Source organism: Xenia sp. Carnegie-2017, unplaced genomic scaffold (genome assembly GCF_021976095.1).
Source record: "Xenia sp. Carnegie-2017 unplaced genomic scaffold, XeniaSp_v1 HiC_scaffold_25, whole genome shotgun sequence".
NCBI classification, from domain to species: domain Eukaryota; kingdom Metazoa; phylum Cnidaria; class Anthozoa; order Malacalcyonacea; family Xeniidae; genus Xenia; species Xenia sp. Carnegie-2017.
This window is the reverse complement of record NW_025813488.1, coordinates 4,812,229-4,834,710: the sequence shown is the minus strand read 5'-3', so window position 1 is coordinate 4,834,710 and position 22,482 is coordinate 4,812,229. Positions and strand designations below refer to the sequence as shown.

At 32.0% G+C, this 22,482-nt stretch overlaps 1 protein-coding gene and 1 long non-coding RNA gene across 9 annotated transcripts; one reads left to right on the top strand and one right to left on the bottom strand.

The window, feature by feature from the left end:
* Positions 1-1,233: 1,233 nt before the first annotated feature.
* LOC124453033 (homeobox protein OTX1 A-like) lies at positions 1,234-20,554 on the bottom strand. 8 transcript variants are annotated; one of them, XM_047003725.1, is made up of 5 exons: positions 20,482-20,554; positions 18,820-18,931; positions 6,718-6,847; positions 3,931-4,085; positions 1,234-2,233 (listed from the first exon to the last, which is right to left on the bottom strand). In XM_047003725.1, exons 3-5 carry the CDS (start codon positions 6,818-6,820, stop codon positions 1,793-1,795), a joined length of 699 nt encoding a protein of 232 aa, XP_046859681.1. In that variant the 5' UTR covers positions 6,821-6,847; positions 18,820-18,931; positions 20,482-20,554; the 3' UTR covers positions 1,234-1,792. The 8 variants fall into 8 exon arrangements, with proteins under 8 accessions (XP_046859681.1, XP_046859679.1, XP_046859674.1 ...); XM_047003723.1 differs by lacking the exon at positions 20,482-20,554 and adding an exon at positions 20,085-20,237; XM_047003718.1 differs by lacking the exon at positions 20,482-20,554 and adding an exon at positions 19,687-19,935.
* On the top strand, positions 12,948-17,520 carry LOC124453034. Its single transcript, XR_006950932.1, has 3 exons — positions 12,948-13,077; positions 13,550-13,766; positions 17,281-17,520. It is a non-coding gene; the product is annotated as an uncharacterized LOC124453034 (long non-coding RNA).
* Positions 20,555-22,482: the final 1,928 nt, after the last annotated feature.

Here is a 22,482-nt window from a genome sequence, read left to right as displayed (position 1 = left end):
CAATATGGCTTCTAATCGTCGAGTTGAACTGTTGATAATCATGCGTGATTACTTACTAGAAAATCCTCGGGGCCAAACGTCTTTTGTGCTGTAAAACAAAGGGTATATTATAATACTAAGTAGTTGTCTTTTATGCCCCCATGTGATGTCAGATTTAACCCTTTGTCTTACGATCTTCGATGACTAGAAAAAAAACAAAGATTTTTACACTTTGATCTGTATTTATAAAATAATGATATGTCATATATCGGTGCATTGTACCCTGTTTGATCAAATTGAGCTGGTAATGGCTTAGTTCTAGTCAAACTGAAGACAAGATTTTTGGTCAAATTTGTGCTGGTAATGGTGTAGTCCTAACGAAACGGAAGACAAGATATGTAAGTTTGATCTTTAAACTCGCTGCGTGTGTGTGAAAGTACATAGGTTTCTTGTATTGCATTCTCTTTAACCTTTTGATATCATTCAGTACAGTAAATGCTTGTATTTTCTTTTACTTGATATGCATTAGATATAAATATTTGCTTATATTTTTCATGATGGCTGGAAGTTGTGTGCTATAAAACTGGAGCGGCTAAGTGGACTGGGGCGATAAGTCGACCTCCCCCTGCTTTCATATTCCCGCCTTTAGTTCAAAAAATTTGCATTTTTCAAAAACAAACATCAATCGACAGACTAGTTGTTGGTTTTATAATCTGTTATTCTTTTTAGCATTTCTTTCAAAATGCCAACATTTTCTTCACTGGTTGGATGTCCCAATGTCCGAAATATTTGCTTTTATTGTTTCTTTACCAAAAAATCCATAAAGCCGTATTTGAAAAGACTAATTTGATAACTACATTTACTGATGTTAATCTTTTTTATTAACAAAATTCAATATAATTTTCTAATATTACTAATATCCAGATATTTTTTGTTTTTTTTTTAAATTCAACTTACTTTCCTTATATAACACATATCAAATACATACACATTTTTCATTGTGTTCTTTCTCGTTCTTTCTTCAGGGGGGAGTGAAAAATTGTGATATTTTCTGAAAACAGCCGCTTCAGTTATTATAGAACTGATGTTATTAATCAATATTGGAAACATTTTTAACTTGTTCGAGAGTATTCATTTTAGAAAAGACCTGAGAATTTAATGGAGTATAGTACATCCTATATATCCGCTAAAATTCGGCAACACTCTTGGAGAGTTTTGCAACTTATTTTCTTTTGATGAGCCATACAATACACATTCACTATAATATAATGTAATGATATTTTTGCTTATTTATGTATATTTTGTTGAGTCGTTGAAGCATATTTTAATTTTATTACACAATGCTGATCCATTTACGATGATATTGTACAGATAATCCGCAGGGTTAGTAAAATGCAGGTGGAAATAATAAGCATGATTCAAGATTTCTTTAGAGAAGCTGTTTATGGTGGGATTACTTCTCTAAGTTCTCTTTACCAGGTTGTTATTACACGACGAATACCCGATAATCCAGCTAAAGTTTTAAAAGATCGTTGAATAATTTCGTCAAATATCCATTGTCTACTTTACAAGCAGTATTTTTTATTTTATTCACATTGCAAGCCATGCATTAAAAGTTTTAAAGTTTGAAAAAATTCTTAGTAAAATTGAATATCTTTACGACGCAATATTTCCATAGTTTAAACTCCCTGAATTGTATCTGGATTCATTTGCTTTTCACAACACGTACATCTCATTTGTCTCTCATTCGAAAAATCTCAGTTGATATTTTTTAATAAATTTAGCAATTTCCCTTTAAATGAGCTCAAATATGTTATACTCTTGCGTTGTTTGAGTGGCTCGCTGTAGAGATTGGTAGCGGCTGCATCGAAGGCTCGTGAAAATCGATTGGGTGTTGAACGGCAGGTGCCATAGGCCGATTGATGTACACTCCCATTGGGAGAAAGGGTCTGTCTTGTGAGCCCGCATGATATCTACCAGGGGTGGAATGCGGTATCATCATGGAGGTGGAATTGTTACACATTGAGTTGCCTATGACTGATGTGGGGTACGTTGGACTGCGAATTGTTTGATCATTTGGCGATCCCCACATTGTGGGATATGCTTGATATTGACTATAAGGTGCATTAGGGGATGTTGATGAGCTCTTTGGGACGTTTTCCTTTGGCGTTGAAGGCTTCTTTTTTGGTTTTATTTTTCCATCCGCGCTTTGCTGCTGTTGACGACATTTAGCTCGGCGATTTTTGAACCACACCTGTTGGATAATCAAAATCAATTTAGTGAAAGATATTGCAAAATGATAAAGGCATGAAAATATTCGGTGATGTCGTGTTGTGTTTGCTAATCCCACACACGTGACTCACTTGTGCATGATTTGATGTCATTTGTACTATCGTCAAGTCATTATTGCTATTATTGAGCTTTGCTGCTTTTAATCTTGGAGGAATGATGAATATAATAATATTCACATTCTGTGGCTGTGGTCAAGACAGTTGATAAAACCAGTTAATTTCTCCATTGGCTTATTTCCTAATTTTCCTTGGTAATTGTGTTAACTGATATGTATGTAGGTCATTGAACTTGTACCTCCTTCAACAATGTCCATCATATTTCAACACATCCACCTATTTTACGTCAAAACTGCACAGAATTTTCACACAGGAAGGAAGACTCAAAGATTCTTATCTTCTTCTATTTCATTCTGTCTCTAATTTTTGTCTGATGATAAATATCGTGATCAAAGTCTGTAGTTTGGAATGCCCTAATTTCAATGCAGTATTTAAAGCAAACAAAGTCTGTGCGCGGATGAAGATTTTTTCTTTAGTTTAAAAGTAAACGCTGTTTGTTTACGAGCAATAGACACAACCTTTGACGAAAAACCTATCAAATTGTCAAATTTTACTTTGTAACTTTTTCAAAGGCTTTTTAACCATCGTTTCTGTATTTTACATTCACTTATTGAGTCTAAACATCTTATGCAATGTCTTTATATCGCAGAAGTTACCTTAAAATAATAAGTCTTATTTCAAGTAAAAAATTGAGCCGGCAAAATGCTTATCGTGTTATTACTTAAGGTAAATTCTAATGCTGCCTTATAGTGTCGTAAAAGTACACTTGTAGATACATGAAGAATTTTGGGAAACTGGCTTAAAATTGGAGGGTATAATCGACGTTCCAAAAGCTTACATGATCTAACGCTTATCACCACTGAAAAGCTTGTGTGACCATTAAGTATTAGTTCTTTCGAAAAGGCCAAACTTGGTAAAATTTGAGCAAATTGTAATTTTCCATGAATGGCATGCATCTGTTTCAAGGAGCAAATGAGTTGCTAAGACGCCTTTTTTGCAATTAAACAAACGGAGGATTATTTTTTAAAAAAAGTAAAATAAAACTTCCTTTTACACATATATACCCGAAGGGAAATTCAACGTGTGAAGAATGTAACATGATTTAGAAAAGTCGATGATCTCAATTACATTTAAATAATCGCATAAGCTTTCCTAACAATCGTATCCCTAGTTTTCTTTTGCCGTGATTTGTTTATTCAAAAATTATTCGTATTTGGTTCTTTGCTGAGCACTTATAAAGAGTAGGAGGAAAAGAATCAGGAAAAGCGCTAATGTACTCTCAAAAGTCTTGTCGATTAATACGTTGTGAATGAACCTCACTGCAGTGTTCATCTATTTTGTTCAACGTAAAATTTCATAAAATTGCAATCTAAATACAAATGTTACTTTTGTATTAGATGAGAATTTTCAAAGATTTTTGTTTTCATCACACGATTTGCTGTGCTCAATCATGTATATGCATGCCATTGTTAGTGTGTTAAGTAAACGTTATTGAAAACAGCCTGTTCTTTATCATGCACATCTTATGATGCTTTGAGGTAGTTAATCATACATGTACATTTGTGTCATTGTATTTTTTGTTCAGGCAAACCGACCACCTTACCTGCACTCTCGATTCAGGCAAACTGATCTTCATTGCCACCTCCTCTCGCATAAATATGTCAGGATAACGTGTCTTCGAGAATAAATCGTCTAAAATCTCCAGTTGAGCTTTGGTGAACGTAGTTCTTTCCCTACGTTGTTTTCTCGGTGGATGGGCTGCAATGGGAAGATAAAGTTTACACTTTGATTTCCTACACACTCTTCCATATTTCTGCGTATGTTTGTTTGGTTGTAACTGCGTATAGTTTATCCTATACCACGTTGAGTTGATGGTATCAAAAAAGCGTTAAGTTAAACTCCCTATACCAATGCAAATTTAGACAATGCATTTAAGATCTGTGTTGCTGTTTTGATAAAAAAAATTCGTCAACAATTTCATATATTAGGATGAATATTATAATTCTATATTTTAAGGCTCTTAATATATCATATATGTTAGGATTTAGATTGTTATTCAGTCGTTACTGGCTCATAGATGAGGTTGTTTCCATTAAAATGTACGTGCACAAATTAGATTATTTTTTCACATTTATAAATCATTAAAATTAAACATTATAACAGGGTGGGGTTTTTATTGAATTCTCTCTTTATCAGGTCTTTACAGACTGTGCGTGTTCTTGTGGAATCTCACGATTGCTCAATTGATTAAATGTGCAAATCACCTAATGAATAGTGTATACAATATGTACATTACTTAATTGCATTTTTTTGCGTTTGAGAAGTTTAACTAGCAGCTTTGTTATATATGTATTTCAAGTTTGAGGCCAGTCGTATAAAACGTGTGTTAACAATGTGTATGTTTGGATGTATTCTTGTTACGTTTTTCTGGTAGATTTGAATAATTTTGAACAATGATCGATTTAATGTTGTATTCTTATTGGCAGTAATTGTGTTCCATCATAACACATTAATCTTGTGAATAAACAAACATATTTGCTTACTAGTCAACTATGTATTTTGATTAGTATTTGATTGATCGCACAGCTAAACAAGATTTTATATAAATACATCTTAAGTAGTTAAGAATGTTCTTTATGTCATGATTTGGTGTTTAGTCTTTGAGGTCTCAATCTATTGCCAAACTTTACAAACAATGCTACAGACTCTTCTAGCAGTTCGTGTATTTATTACTTATAAATGTGTGTCTTATTCTGTACAGTCGGGTTCATCCATTTTTATTAATTTTAAAAGGCAACTTATGGAATATGTTTTAATAGTGCTACAATGTAAAGAACATTACAAGATAATTTGGTACAAGAAAGGCTTAGCTCTTATCACAGTATTTTAACTAATATGTAAAATGATATATAAAAATAACTGCTTTGTATGAAGACAATTGCATAAGACAGGAAAAAATTTACAAGCTTGTATGCAATGACATTTGGTTTCCTCACTTTATTTTAGGGAAATACCGTCTTACCGCAAATTGCTGTTTTAATTACTTTGCAGACGAGGTAGTAAAACTTTCAAGATAAGTAAAAACAGATCTTTAATGACGACAAAATGCTATAGTTTCAACACCAGTAAAATTATATCCTGAATTATTGCACAATAATAAATTTTCCTCAAAGTGTTCGGCAATTAAAGTGTTTAAAAATAGTATAACTTCTAAGATTCCTTTTTCCTTATACTTTATTGTTGGATATAAAACTGATAAACCAACAATATGTTTTTGCATTGTATGTCGTGTGTGATCCACACAAAAATTTGATCGATTGTATAGGTTTTAATGATGTGCAGAATATGTAAAATTAAACTCGTGTATTGTATGTGCGTTGCAAATATCGTAGTAGTTGGTATGACGCGCAGAATTTGTAAATTTATTATTGCGTTTTAGATGCTGGCTGTGAGTTAGTTTTGTTTGAGGAAGAGATTTCCAAAATTGTCGCTTTCCTTTTGTCTAAAATGAATGTAAGCCAAATTGCGTAGGTGAGTCGTATTCAAATCACGATACTCTGTGCAATCTTTCTTCAATTGAAATACATCGGTTACACATGTGAATGGTAGTTTTCATAAAGTATTTTGACGTGCAATTCTTAAAAGATTATCCGCTCAAATGATTGACTTACTAACACCTTCATATTAAGAACAGTGTTAAAATATAGCAACTGTATAAATCAATCGCCTATAAATACAATATTAGGAATATATTTATTTATTCAAATTAATAATGTAATTGTTTGAATTTTTTAAGGAAAATACTATAAATATGCTGTATATTTGCATCATGTCAATACAGTTTAAGGTTTAACATTAAAATACAACACAGCCAGTCTCATTTGAGTATAGTTTACATGATGGTGTTTCCTTAATTGAAAATGAATATAACTGGTAATTTGTCTAGCAGTTTGTATTTATTCGTTGCTGAAAGCCAAGAATCAAGGAAATTTTGTACCAAATTTAAACCCGGCAAAATTTATCACACCATTGTAATATTGGCTTCGAATTCCATGGCAAGCTTTCTGTTTGTTTATCACTTTTAAAACATTAAAAGAAATTCCTTGAAATTATAGATTATTGTCTAGAATAGGTTTTAGACGAAGAAGAAGCAATAAGATGCTAAGTCCCTACAGCATAAGAAAGTGTGAGTTAACTTCTGTTTCATTGCTCATAATCTCTATTATGTTCAAGTAAACGTTGTGTTTAATAACACAATATAATTATTTAAATGCATGTGTTTTTAATTTGTATCATCTGGATTGAATTATGATTCCAGAGTAAGACAAAGAAATCTTTAATGATAAATTAAAACTGATATATGTAAAGTCGTTATTATATAAATACTTACCAACTGCTGTGCTCATCGGATTCATGAGTTCATAGCTGGGATGTGTTAACCCAATACCATGGACAGGATAGGGTGCCATTCTGTTAAAGGGAAATGCAGCCATTTGTAAATCGTCTGATGTTAGGAGAGCCTGAAGAAAAAGAAAATATATTTACAATAAGATGATGAACGACGGCGATTTTAAACAATTAAAAACTTCCACATGCAAGCGCGCAAATTGTTGGTCAGACATGCATTGTATTGGTAAATTTTCTGTTGATTACCGTTTGCTCAATCTTTTGTGCATAAATCACGGTGAAATTCGTATGTACATACAATGGTCTTATGTTTATTTCAAATTGTCTCTCTCACTAAGAGATGGACCACTTGTAAATCCATCAGAAACTGACTGACACATTCATTATCTATGTGGGATTTGACGCAGATAACACGTAACTTGATATCACGTTGCTGATGTAAATGAATTTTTTTCAAAATGAACGTAATCAACATCCATAATTCAATTCACGTTACACGGCGTTGTTAGTAATTTCCTTGCAGTTGAGGAAAGAATAACAGAAACTTTCGTTTATAAACTAACTCATTTTAACGGTGGACTAATTTTGATCACATAGTTTCAATAGTATCCCCGCCGCCGTCTTCACGACACAAGACGGCATTTATAGTCCTGACTTCGTTGCATTAACTAACAAAACGTAAATAAGAATACACAAACGACGCATGGCTTTAAAATACACGTTAATGAAACGGATATATTGAGTTTTATAACACTGGGCATACTTTCAAACAGTTCATCTATCCACCCAAACCGGGTGACACCCAGTGCGTTAGTGTTTTATATTTTTAACCACCGTAGGGGTCCTACAGAGAAATAGTTTACCATTTTTATAACCGACCAATTCTGTTGAAATTAATGGTATCACCTTATAGCTGAATATGTGATTACTATTCGTTTAAGCGTGCAAAAAAGTACTTTGACTTTATCAAATATATTTAATATTTTACTTATTGTGCTCATAATTATTTTTTTTATTTTAGAATATTTCATTTCTGGCTTATAATCTCTGGCTTTATATAGCATGTATGAAACGAAGTTTTGATCAATCATCTACTTCTGCGCTAAATACAAGAAGGCCAAAACGTAAGTTCATATCTTATTTAATGCACACAATATATATAAATTACTGCCTTAGGATACCTCAAAATACTTAATTCAAATAACCATTAATATAATGTAAAACTCATTGAAATCACGCTTTAAATTTAACTAAAATATTGAATACAGTCATGAGCTATATGATCAATTTTGGAGCTACTATGGTTGTGCAGTCATATGATTTTTTTTTCTTGTGAGCTACCTACAGATCGTAAAAAAAAGTAAAAACTTTACTTATGTACATATCAATCTATAAATACTGTAAAGTTTTTAATATTGCTTTATTATTGTCACTAGAAACTGATGAAAACGAATAAAATGTTCTTTAAAGTTATAGCACTTGAGTTTAGAGAGCGCTATAGTATAGATAAATATATACCTTTGCATGTTTCACACTTTGTACAACAATTCTATTATTATTAGTATAATCCTTTTGATTCTTTGTGGGAACAATCAACAAGGGATGTATAAATTAATGATTTTTGTTTAGTATTGAGTACATAATCCATAGTTATAGATCACAGTTAAATAAGCTTCAGTTTAATGTTTAAAAATGTTAAAATATTTTAAACATTTCTTTAAACTAAGACGAAAATGTGGTTTGAGGTGTAAAATGGCTTAAAAATTTAGTAATAAATGATGTTCGAACAGATTATTTACTATGTCTGGTTGTGCAACAGCAAAATATCCTGTTTGTTCAAGTACTAAAATATTTACCATTAACACCAAATGTCATAGCGTGTATAATATGACTTGGCAAACTATAGCAACAGCAAATTCGTGGCTTCCGTCGACTTCGTTCATTTTAAACAGAAACTGTATAAAATATTATACAACAATTATAGCTATACGCATACGTTGATCATTGGAATTTTGTCATGAGTTCAGGTCATTGTATAGAGGGACTCGTGACATTTAAATTACTGCCTGTGTTAGAGAAAATTAACTTGGTAGATTACAAATTTTAATCTTGTAAAGAACACATTGTGCTACATGCATTTACAGTCAACACACCAGATCGAATAATTAGATACATTACATTCTCTCTTGCCACCCATGCACGCTCACACAGCGCTTATTATACAATGAACCTTCATTTGGTGCGAATTTAATATGATTAAAAGATATTTGGTCCTTTAAAGTGCAATTTTCCGTTGTTTAATCGACGTTATGTTGAAACTGAGGAGATCACCATGCATCCATAATCAGAATTTTTGCCTTCACTTCAAAGATGACAATTTGACTGCGTTTGAACAAACTTTATCGGTTTTCCGGCATGTTTTTCCTTTGAGATAAGAAGATTTTACATGACAATCTGGAGATTTGCTCGCCTCAACAGCATGGATGACATTTTATTGTTTTTACACAAGCACCAATAAACCCGACATTAATCATTGTGGAAACAAACGATCACATCTATTTTTTGTTCATGAATATTCATCAATGTAATCATTTTATTTTTGTCAATCAATTGATAACATCTTCTTTGCAAAAGAAGTAACCGTGTTTTGTTAAGTCATTAAAACGCATGTATGTCTATACCTGGTGGGTGGTAAAAAGCCTCTTCTACACACTGACTACACTGTATAAAGATTAACGAGAGACGAGAAACGAGTTTCTGTTGTCTGAGATTCAATATAAAAAGTTGGTCTGAAAATAAGCATTATTTCCCATTCCATCATATGATCAACAAGTATACACGCTATACGAGCAATCCAAAATCAATGTTAGTGTCACGCAATGACCATGAAGAAATACAAAGTCACAAACCTTAATCATTTATTGACCCTTTCCTATAGCTCTCTTCTGTTGTTATGTTCTAAGAAATGTATAGTTTTTGGTGAGATGTGAAGACAATAGCACATTTATGTGGGCAGATTTATTTGAAATATAATCTTGATATCTAACATCCCACTTTCCTTTTTATTGAATCTGGTAAAATTTAACAGGAGGGAGCCACGTTGACATTTCTTTTTTAAAAGTCTGCAAAGTATTTGTTGGATATTTACGTTGTATTGACATGCTTGTTTGGTTTCTTTTCTTTTTGTATATATATATTTATAGTTATCACTATAGAAATTGTTTGACAACATTATTATCAAATTATGTTTCCAAACGTGCTTTAATTACGTGCATATATCACTTGTCTTTCATAATAATACTTGTCATTGCAATGTTGACAGATCGTGTCATGCACGTCCGTTCAGGAGAAATTGATGAATTTTTTTTATTTATTGAGCTATGTTGTTAATACCAGAATGTACAAAATGAACACGTCATGTAGCGTGTCTTTATCTTTGGATATTGTTTCATACAACGAAAATGAATGTAGTTTTAAGTGGGATAGGCTTGAACGTCTAGCACGCACATACAACAAACATTTGGCAAACTCTTATAAAGCTTTCTTTTGCACAGAAACGTATAAAAACCATAAATTGATTTTGCTTTCTACAGCATGCATGCATGGGAGAAATATTTACAATTTAGGACAACCATTGTGGCTATGTAAGGGGCAGTCAGTCATTAACACCGGTAGTTAAAACCCGTGATAATCCCAGGTTATTTTGTGAAAATTGACTTGTTTCATTGGCCTCTTTTCTCCGTTTACGTTTATTTTCTGTCAACACTGACACTATCATTGACGCTAATACTGTGATTTGACAGACACATGCACCATTATCCCATTATATTTTGTAAACTGCGCATGATTGCCATTGTACAAAGCTCAAATACTCATAATGTGTCATTCAGGGCACACACCAAAATATACATTTAATTTTACATGTACAAACGTATATTTTGAGACGCTATCTGCTGCATCCGCACTGTAGTTTTGTGGACTTCTCCGCTCTCACTACTTTTTATTGCTCCGTTTTTTTCTCTGTGTCACTAATTAATAATCAATAATATATGTAGAGCTTTGTATGAACATGAAAGTGAAACAAACGGTTGCGAATATTGGAAATAAAACAACTAGGGAATCAAAAATTTTGAGATCAAAAGATCATTGAGGGATACATTTTTTAGGACGAAATTGCTGTTCTAAACTTGGCTAAATGGTCATCATAAATTCTCTCATTGTGCTCATCTGTGCGTTGGCAAAGCCATGACATGGAAGGTTTAGAAAAATTACGCATCACGATATAGGGCAGACAGTAAAAAGGAAATACATTAAGGAAATTACTTGTTTATATGGCTCACATAACTCTTTCCTCAAAGCTGAATGTCTTGTCAAATGATGACGAATTTGTTTTTGTTCGTCTGATCGCTTTAAGTAAATCAGGAAAACTATTACAGGATGGATAAATTATCGCTAACAAGTTGTCATGAACACTTTTGATACTACATAACCTATTTGGCAAGTCATTAAACTAATGCAGTTTTATTGGTGAAAAATTTTTATTTTTAACACCTACGTACGTGTATGCAATAATTACAATGAAATGCGTTTATATCAGTGCACAAAACGATCGTGTATATGCACTCAAATATTTTGAAATATTTTCTTTTGTATATAATCCACTTTTCACACGTTCAAACTTCTCACCTTCTAGCCTTCATAAATTCACTGATTAGGAAGAGATAATAAACGCTTTAAAATTTTAACACTAAAATGCCCTATATATCCATGAGTAGCACAGGGAAATTCTCAACTGTTATAAAATTTTAACACTAAAATGCCCTATATATCCATGAGTAGCACAGGGAAATTCTCAACTGTTATAAAATTTTAACACTAAAATGCCCTATATATCCATGAGTAGCACGGGAAATTCTCAACTGTTAGTAAATCGTGCATAAACTAAACACAAGAAACTGCAAAAACCTGAATATTTTGCAGTGTTAAAACATCCATTGCTAGCGTTTCCCTGTGAACTGTCTCCATACGTATGCGGAAGACCCCCATAAGCGATTAAGACAAGACGAAAAGTAGAAAGCAGACACTATAATTTATATTTTTGGAATATACCAAACAATATAGATGAAAATATGTCCTGTGTTTTTATTCAGTATGTTATTAAGTGTATATAGTCTTGTAAAGAGTATAAAATCTTCGTATTTTTATCATCTTGGTATAACTTCCCAATTTTATACTTTTTTCTATCCATGCATTTCCCTGTGCTTCAACTGAATGGAGGGCCCGAAAAATTAAAGATTCTCATCAATGAGCACAGCCTTCACACATGATAATCATTAATACTTTAATTAGTTTTGTAGATTATTTCTCATAGAAAGATTCCAAATCCGAATGACAGAAACATGTAGAATAGATTTGTATGATGGCTAAACAACTATCAATGATATTTAAATATATATTGGGCAATTATAGCACGCAATATGTACGTATATAGTTTCATTACACTAGATACAAATGATTTTGGTGCTGAACGTCTTTCCTGTATGTGAGCTTAACATGTCATTAATCCGAGTTGTTTATCACCTTTTTCAGTTGTTGGTCTAGTACATAGCTAGGGTTTTCTGGAAACATTGCTGCTTATTAAAAGGTGATACTTTTTACATATACAAAACAGAAGTGCTGTAATTAGTATTCAAGATTTTCATATACAAACAAAATGTCCATGTGCTGGTTTCAAAAGGACAGTTTCAAATCACAGTTAGAGTTTTGCTTGTCTCTAACTTCTTGCAGCAGAGAGGTAGTCGATAAGTATCGCTGTCATACTATTAGTTTCGTGCATCGTTTTTCAAATTGAAAATACAACTTCATTGCGCAAATCCAATTCTTCATAACTTCAGCACAGATTCCATTTTAAAGTGAGTCTGTTCTTTATAACGTCAATTTTAGTTCGTAAACATCATGGAAATGTAAAAAATCGATATACAACTACAGAAATACTAATCAATTGGAGCATACCGCCGCAAACAAGTAAAAACGGGCTTAATCAATGATAGATCACTTACAGGAATAAAAGCTTTGCAAAGTAGTGCTAAACCGATGATAGAAATTAATGCCTTTTTATCCTTGGTCATTTATACATAAGTCGTAGTTTATACGCAGTGCTCGTGTTTGTTATCCCGTCACATGCAACTACTTAATAAGAAAGAGGATGGAATATACCGAATCTTCAATGATATCGACTTCATAATGAAACAATGATAATGGCATATATAGCTACCAAATATTTGTTCGACGCTTACATTAAATTGTTCTTAATACTATTCATTGCATGACAATGCATCGTTTGGTAAGTGACGTTTTTGAGGAATTTAAACATTTCACATTTTCGATGATAGCCAAATTATAAGAGGAATTAGTGTGATGTGAAATAAGTAAATATGTTCAACAATAGATTTTATTACCCAACCTATCTTTAGTATTTGCGTGTAAAACATATCGTTCATAAATATATATTTTAGCTAGCATGCATTGGAATGATGTTTTCTAATTCCTAAATAGAACATCAAAAATAACTCGTATATACGCTTAGAAAGAGACTTTTATACTTTACTTAAAAATGACAGTATAGATGCGTTTCATGTGGACGTTTTTTTCATTCTGTTGCAATATCATTGCATGAACAAGTTATTTCTAAAAATTCTTTTATCACCAGATTATATTAGCATCAAATATCACGACATTTATTCCTGCTGTGTGCGATAAACTTTAAACTTACTTTTTGATAAAATAATCAGCTTTACTGAACTCTTTTCTTTCAGGTATTAGCGTTTTAAAGAGATGAAGGATCTCAACGTCTCTTGATGTTGACTTTGCCAATGTTCTTGTACTTTGACGCAAAAAACTGATGGTTGGCACACATATACATGTACACAAAGATCCCTCCTAAGCTACGTCAAACATATATGGTGTCCAGGTCTCTGTCAACAAAACTACGTCATTTCCCAATGAATACGACAACGTTCATTCAGGCCTATGGTACGTACATATAAAGCAAGGAAGCTTCATGCATGCAAATGTTTCACAACATTTTTTAAAAAATGTTTTCACAACATTTTTGTAAGTTTATGTTTTAAAAGGAGGGTCGAAAATGCACTTACAAGCCTTAATTTTTTCTTCTTTCATTATAACAATGGTGTGACTGTACATTCGTAATCAAAGCAGGGCGCAGAAATTGTCACGTAAATTTGTTACTATTGACTATACTTCTATTTCAGTGTATCAAATTTTTTTATAAGCCCTATTCATTCAAAACCATCACGAAAAGTTTGAAGTTTGGAATACAAGTTTGATGTGCGTATAGTTTTAACGGTTCACTAGTCGAAATCATACTGACAATATTAACGAGTGCTTGCTAACAGCGTACCCTTCGAAGCATGCATGTCATAGCTATATAAGGTTAAAATATCTTTTCCGACATCATCAACTTTTTTTAATGTGTTTCAACAACGGCGAACAATCAATCCACATGTAGTTACGACACTTGTAAAAGCTTTTAGCTTTTAGATTCTATTAATTTGACTGCGCATCAAAAATAATTTAAATTTGGTATTTTTACCAAGAGTTATAAGTGCTTTCTTCTGTAGTCGAAAATCAGTGTCTATAAATAAAATAATTAACCAAAATACTCTAAGGTATAATGGCATGCATACCTAAGCACAACCGTTTCAGATTATATATAGAAATGGGTTGGGAAAAGTTGGTGATGATTTCTTTCAAAGTTTAAAATTTTTTGTGTATTGTACAAGTATTTGTGCCTTGTGATACACTTTTGTAAAACATTTTCCTCAGATTCTTACAATACATTAATTACACCTGCACTATTTTTGAAAAACAAACCAGAGTAAATAGAAATGAAATGATTTCGTAATATTAAGCATATGTAAAAGTATATTTGTTTTATTAAGGTTAATTATAGATTATTATGGAATGGAAGAAGAAATTGCCATCGGACATAAAAATATTAATTTCTTGAGTGGGATTGATTTCTTGATAATATTATTTTTATTGCTGTTAACATTTAATCGCCTTTATACAAATGTTAAGCTATTGCAATAACTTTTCTATGTTTGCACTTCTTTTTACCTCCCACTCAATTTTGTTCGGTTCAAGTGCTGTATGTAGAAAGGTTCGTAAGAATGTAAAATTTAGTAGTTTAATGAATAACAAGGAGTAAAAACTAATCCATTTTTGTAGATAGAACTTTTATAGTCTGCTTTGACTATAAGCATCAAAACATGCCTGTATATTTCTTTAAAGACTGCACGTTTCTTGATTGTTAAAAATGATGTTGTTCGTTGATGATACATACATGTATGTTAGTCACTAGCACTCCGTTTTTCCTTTTTCATTGGAAATGTTTAAGACAGCACATGTCTGATATATACACTGTTGACGAATTACTTTGTTGCTATTTGCCTTTGATTGAGATAATAACTAATTAATCCACGATAAAATAACATATTTTTTCATTAATACATTCCTTTTGGCTGACTTGTTTGTTGACTAGAATTCTTTGTTGTAAATCAGTTTGTAGATATATATATATACAGACTGTAGACAAATAACCCGCTTATCTAGTACTGTTGTGATGAATTTTTACAATAGATTTTAAAAGAACTGAATAATGATGTTCTGAAATCTACAGTCATAACAGGAGTAAGATATGCATGCATTAGCACACCATGGCTATGCAACAAAATATATCGGTTTTTTAATGTCAAATATGGCGTTATGTTAAAATTCCCGAGAATTTGTTGTCAAAAATTTGTTATGTAACTTTTACATTCAATAACTTTGCGTCTGTGTTTGCTATAAATATAGATTATAAGAATTAGTCGACTGGATTTACAATGAGATTATTTACGACATAGTTAGCTACTTGTCATCAAATTAGTGATATAACGTTTCTCATGGCATAAAAACTAACAGATGTTAATATTTAGATGTTATTTTTTCGGAGAAGTAAAAATCATTTTGTGATTATCTATGGCGTATCCATGACTGTAAATCCTCCTGTTTCACTAGTGTTCATTAAAGAAGATTCAAAATAATAGACATTGACTGTGGAATGGCTGTACAAAGAGCAAATGAAAATTTATAGCTGTGCTCCGTTTGCATTATTTTATGTGGCTATCCACGTCATGTATGACGTGACACCCTTAAAGTTTCATAGGTTTTATAAATTTTACCATGGAAACTTTTTTTGAAAATATTCTTCAAACATGTTCAAGGAAGTACTTTGTTAAGGAAGTACTTTGAAATGTTAGATATAAGTAAGTGATTTAAAGTTACTTGTTAGATACTAGTATATCATAAAACTAACCAAATTTTTGACAAATGCATAAATAGTGCAATCATTAAAGCATTAAAAAGTTTGTTTGGTTTGTTTGTTACATTTCTAATCTCACATATTTGGATTTGAGTTTGGACATTGATAACAATTTCACATTGATTTTTCCATCTCATGCATGTTGGATTTTTGTTAATAGTGCTCAGCTAACTTTTCTACTCACTTCTGCAACTTTTTAAGCTTGTGTATATAGCTACGTTTGATTGCATGATTTTTTGCTTACATTCTGACTTAATATGTTTTGATAAAAAAGTTATTTAATCTCTGTGCCAGCCTTACATTCTAGAGATTTTAGGTGTGTTGTTATTTTATTTTTCAAATGTCGGATTCCTAATGAAATGTATGTTTATGTAACTTTGTATAACACCGTATAATACAAGATAATGCTGCTTTATTTCTCGTTTGAAATCCACTAATACTTTGTTGATGTCGCGCTGCGTACAATTTCTATCAATGCATGGTAGGTGGCTCTCTGGAGAATACAATTATTGTACTTTGGATAAAAAAGAAAATATATAAATTGTCTGGCTTGTTATTAGTCAGAAAATTCTACAAGTTTAGACGTCTTGTCTACACGAAAGAACTCACTTGAACTTTATGAAATTATGTAATTTTATGTACGGCTATGTATAGCATAAAGATTTTCTTATTTGGGTATATTATAGTACTTTTATTTTGCATTGTGAGTTAATATTCAAGCATTATAACTGTAAATGGGACTTTATTTTAGTTGACATCTATATCGCTATCCATCGTAAGCTTAGATTGGTATGGTTTTTGTTTATATGAATTAGGAAAATATTCTTTCTAAATCGAACCATAATACTTAAACGCGATTTTCACATTATATGAGCAGTATCGCTCAGTTTTTAGACGTCGTTGCCTCATTATAGCTACAGAACGATTGTTCATAATTTCAGTAAGATTTCATACATAAACTTTAAGCTTCTTCTCGTTCTATCAACTCTTTAATAACCAGGACTTTGGAGGATATTTAAATATCAAGCTACGAATCAAACTTTGTATAAAATATTGACTTTGATATTTTATTGCATCTTAGTCACCATTATTCAAAAAGAATTGCAAGACTACTCGCTAATTATTATCTGACTTCCACTAACGCTAACTCCATTTTGTTAGATTTTGTCTGAAAGCCGATTGTTGAGGGACGAGGATCGAGCATAAAAAGTTAAAGGTGAGAATGAAAATTGAAGGTGGAGTAAAGGTCAATGGTAAAAAAAAATGAAGATTAACTTTACATTGATACTGAGGTGATACGGTTTATTTCATGCAATTTCTTCATTCTTCTTTTGTACATGTGTCTTAATCAACTATGTTGTTTGTTTATGTCTTGCATGTATATCTAACTCAAACCCTTGGCTCAGCTTTAGTATATCTCCTCAGTTTTATACTGTCTAATCTTTATTCCCATATGTTCACGGTGATTTAAATCATTTTGACATATTTGCTAATGGTAATCCCACAGCATTATTCCTTCACACACCCCTCGCTTTTTTGTGTGTTATGTCAAGAACGTTTGTTTTTGTATTTGATTACAAAGGAATGTGAAGAAATATTTCTTATTAGGAAATGCAAGCTTCTTTATCATCAATTGAAACTTCATATACCCTTTTTAGATGTCTTAGGAAGTCCCATATTCATTTTAATCAGCATATTTCTTACTAAATTATCTTATCAATTAAGAAAAACCCAAAAATAGTTTGCATAGTTCACACAATAACATTTTAGCTTGAATCTATTGACGTCTCTTTTTATGACACTCCATTAGAAACCAGGCCTGTATATCATCAAAATGGGCTTTAATGACTTCCTGAACTTTCAAAAGTGGAATGTAGCACAGGATAGACAAAACCTACACGATGCTCTAAGTATAGTTGATATGTTCGCTGTATGTCATTCAACATACTTCATCAATGTAGAATTATTATTATCTACTTATGCTCTTACGAACAGATTAGATTATATCCTCATTAGCTGCATACCCCGCTGGTTAAGCCGGTAGGCAAACATTTTTAGTTGAATTAGAATCTACTTCTATTTGATTTAGAAGAGGTCACGTCAGAGTTTGCTGAGTCTAGAAATTTCTTCTGTTATTTGGGCATAATGAATGAAAAAGCAAAGTTGAATGCTTATAGAACCGTCTTAATTGTTAGGGTTTGGGGATTTTTTGTTTTAACTTGGTTTGCGTAGCAGAAAAAATGAGAAACTTTGTGAGAAAGTCAATGATTTTTTACATAGCAATTGTTTGCTCGAAATTATACGTTTGTTGTGAACAATTTATTTTCAAACACATTGATGTTTTATAAAGAATATATGCAGCAGAGATAGAACACAAGTAGCTATAAGCTTTCGTGTATCGCTAGCTTTACAAGTTGTCCTATGTTTCCATTTTTTTTCTTTCGTGTTTTTACAAAATGTACTTTGAACTGACTCAATATATTATAAGGTCTTATTGCGAGTCTTCAAATCGAAAGTTTTCTTGAAACTTCTGGAAATTTAAATTTTCGTCAATAAAATAATTTCAAATGGATCAAAAATCGTACTTGCCCTTATTCACCACTTACTGACTTTTATACCTACGTGAAGTGACTACCTTGACAAATAAGCATGTTGTAGTCAGGAGAAGACGCCATAGTGATTTTAAAAATCGTTGCTCACCTTATCTTCCCTGCACGACGAATCTGATCTGTCCAGTAAAAATGTTTCTTGTGCAGGAAGCCACAGCCCATCGTTGTCAAGCAATGACGTATCACTCAAATGAAAAGGAAGTCTGCATGGAATAAGAAAGAGAAGCCTGTTAGCAACTAGTATCGAGGTATTTATAGCAAGCATTCAGTATAAAGCGCGACAATTATATAGAACATAGTTGTTGAATCTTTTAATTTTTCCATCGCTCGTTTCTTTGTTTGACATGGGGTGTGTCAGAAACTAAAAGAAATTGCTTCACGAGTTTATTTCCTTACTCTTCTAAAAAAGACAATTGTATTTAGAGCTGTTTGTTTTAACGAGCGTGAAGTTCAGTCAAAATATTACCAACTGACTTAGTCATGTCATGATTTGTTTGTGCATCTATTTGTACATATCAAATAATATGGTTAGATATTTTTTGACTAGTTGTATAATTTATAATTATTACGTTTAAAATGATTGACTTTGTGGTTTGGTAATGTTCACACTCTCGGCAAATTTAGGCCGATGTATGAGTTTTTTTCAAAGTCGAAATTTATGCTGCATCAGCCTGCATGTAGCATTTTGCATGATTTCATTCATAGTCAATGGTTTCTGAGAAAGTTACAGCTGATTTACTCAATAGCTTTCTTAACCATCATTTATAATTTCTTAATTTCATAATCATTTTCTTAATTCTCTATTTCTATCAAAAATTAACTTTGAAGAACAGTTAGCTACATTTGCAAGTCTCATTTCACTGCCCCCTACCAAAAAATTTTAAATAAAAGCAATGGATATACAAAAAAAGTGTGTTGGCTTACTAAATACATACATAAAAATAAACTACTGACTTACTTTCCTGGTGAAAACATATCTTATAGTTGGTAAAAACTGACACAGCAGATAAACTGGATAATACAAGAAGCTTGTCGAACGTCACTTTTTGGAATAAGGTTAAGTGTATTACGTGGTTAATTCGATGAAGATTTGTGATCACTTTTCTGCACGTTTTTTCCGAGCCTTTTCCTTTTTATACATGAAGCCCTTGCTGTGCACTCTTTACGTAAAAGCCTCCTTTTTACTTTGCTCCGTGCAAAGAGGAGTTATTGTATTTATTGACGTGCAATATATGTTTAATTTATAAATACGCACACGTATCGGATATTCAATTGCATGTTTAGCAGGCGACAATAACACGTGAACACAACAGCTTATCATTAAAGATCATGTCGATAAAGGTGTGTTCGACAAACCTGTGTGATAGAAATCTTTAAAACCTTACAATGCATGTAGGATCGGAAAATTAAATCAGACGGAGAGGGGAAAAATCGATGATTTCTTGCAAATTCCCTGATCTGAAGTGTGAGGCTACTATTCCACATTATCAACTATTGCTTGAACTCTGATGATCAAATAATCCATCCTTGGTAACGTCTGTACTATACAGTATAATAAACAAATGAATTATAAGTGAATTCGACTGTATTATTTTTCTGATACATTTCTATTTACTTAGCCTATTTCTACTGCCCCTTATACTTAAGTAGCAATAGACGTAGCAACATTATTTAAAGAGGGCAAAAATACATTACAGCCAAAAGGCCGAAAAACTATATAGTTCTCACTTATATTTTTAATTGCATGCCATACCTTTTTAAGTCAGAAACTTTTTTGAAAGAAAATACATGATGATCAATTGCGAAAATAGTGCTTGTTTGAAATGTTCGTCACTTTGACTGAATGATAACGACTAAAGAATAGAAACTAGTGGTAAATGAAATACACAGTTATACAAAAATACTGCAAAAACAACAATGTCGAGAGAGAAAAAACTTAGTGCTGCCAAATTACAAATCAAGCGATGGGAAACGTTAATAAACATGCAGCATCCAAATTATTCTTCGTTTTCTGTGGCTAAAATTTCGCTATTTTAAACTTTGTTCGTGCTTATAACAAAGGGCAAAAAATTGTGTTCTCATAATTGCTGTTTATAGGCCCTGCTTTTTTTGCTTTCGAGGTTATATTAAAAAATCTATTCCTACATGACCTTATTTTAATCATTCTTTTCCTATATGATTTTTGTGGAATTCATGTTTTAAGGTATTTTATATTTCCACTTACTTTACTAAAATCGTCATTTGGTAATGGCAACGTTGATTAGCCTCGTACCTCAAAGACATCGGTAAAAACCTAATGTTCTTTTTTTAAAAACATTTGTGACATTTGATAACTTTACTGATTAAAAATAAAACACGTGTGGTTAGCGATTATTTGATCAATTTTCAGCACGTGTTTGATTAGGATACCTACGTGGTCTACACAGTGTGTGCGTGCGTTGGGGAAAGAACGAGGGCCATCTATTTATAACATGCATAAATTAAAATCATTAGAAGTTTTTAAAGAATAACGTGAAAGTACTATTGTTTGTAAAATCTCTCGTATTTCTTTTATATACACTTTGATTGATGTCTGAATTGGAGAAAACAAAAGTCATTTCAATCTTTGTTTTATTAGATGAGCAACAATGACAAAATAAGAACAGTCATTGTGAGCCTACCTCTGTTTGCCAAAGCACAATTTTTTGCTCATTTTAGATGTTGCAGTTTGAAATTTCTGCAAAGCTAGATCAGAATCATCAGATGTTAACTATACATAACTAAAACAAGCAATTGTGTTGTATAAACGTGTCAGAGACCAGGCACTGCATTAAGTGTAAACTGGCATTTTTAAAAATTCGCATCGGTCTGGGGGTATTAAGATAAGAAGTTTGCACAAATGAATTTTTGAATTATAAAAATTTATGGGAATTTTTTTGAACAAATTCAATCTAGAAATTCTCTTATTTTTCTAAACTAATTTTTTCTAAAAAATTTTCAAAAATGTTTAGTTTTCCCATTTTATACAGTTCGTAATACTTGACTTTATTCATAAATTTGTCGAATTATAATGATTGCCTATACTCGATATTTGAGCACACAAGAAACAAGGAAAACGACGATGAAAGAACTATATTAACATTATTATAACTAATTTTGCATATTGTATTTTCAACTCTAAAGTAGAAACGCCCCAAAGTGATTCACTCGAGTGGGAAACCTCATAAAACTTTTACTATGCGTGCTTTACTGATATATACTTTGAAGTTCGCCAGTCTAATATAACAGTTTCTTTGAACAGTTTTTAAAACTCTTAGAAAACTTTGAGCACTTTTGGGTGCTCAGTATATTTTCTAGATATGCCTTAGTAAGTATAGATGCGGTTCTCTCTATAACGATGCTTACATGTCATGAATGAACGTGATCTTGACTTCAAAGAACTTGACCATACTCCTGCCTATGCCTAGACTGCTTAACTCGAAAAATTGACGGTTTTCTTCAAACATATCATAGACTAGGAGTTCATGTAGGCCCGACTTTAAACGTCAAAGACTTTTGGAGAAATCTTCATACTCTATAGTAACGTTTTTGGGCCAAAAACTCGATGTCTTGGTCAGATGCGTTTAAACGACACGTTCAGGCAACTTAGCAATTATTTTGAACTAAAAGATTTAGAATATCTCTCCACTCCTTTGCGAACACCATAATTCCCTTTGTTTGGAGTAAAAAGACACGACTCTCACCGATTTCTCAAATGTTAGCTTAAAAACATCAA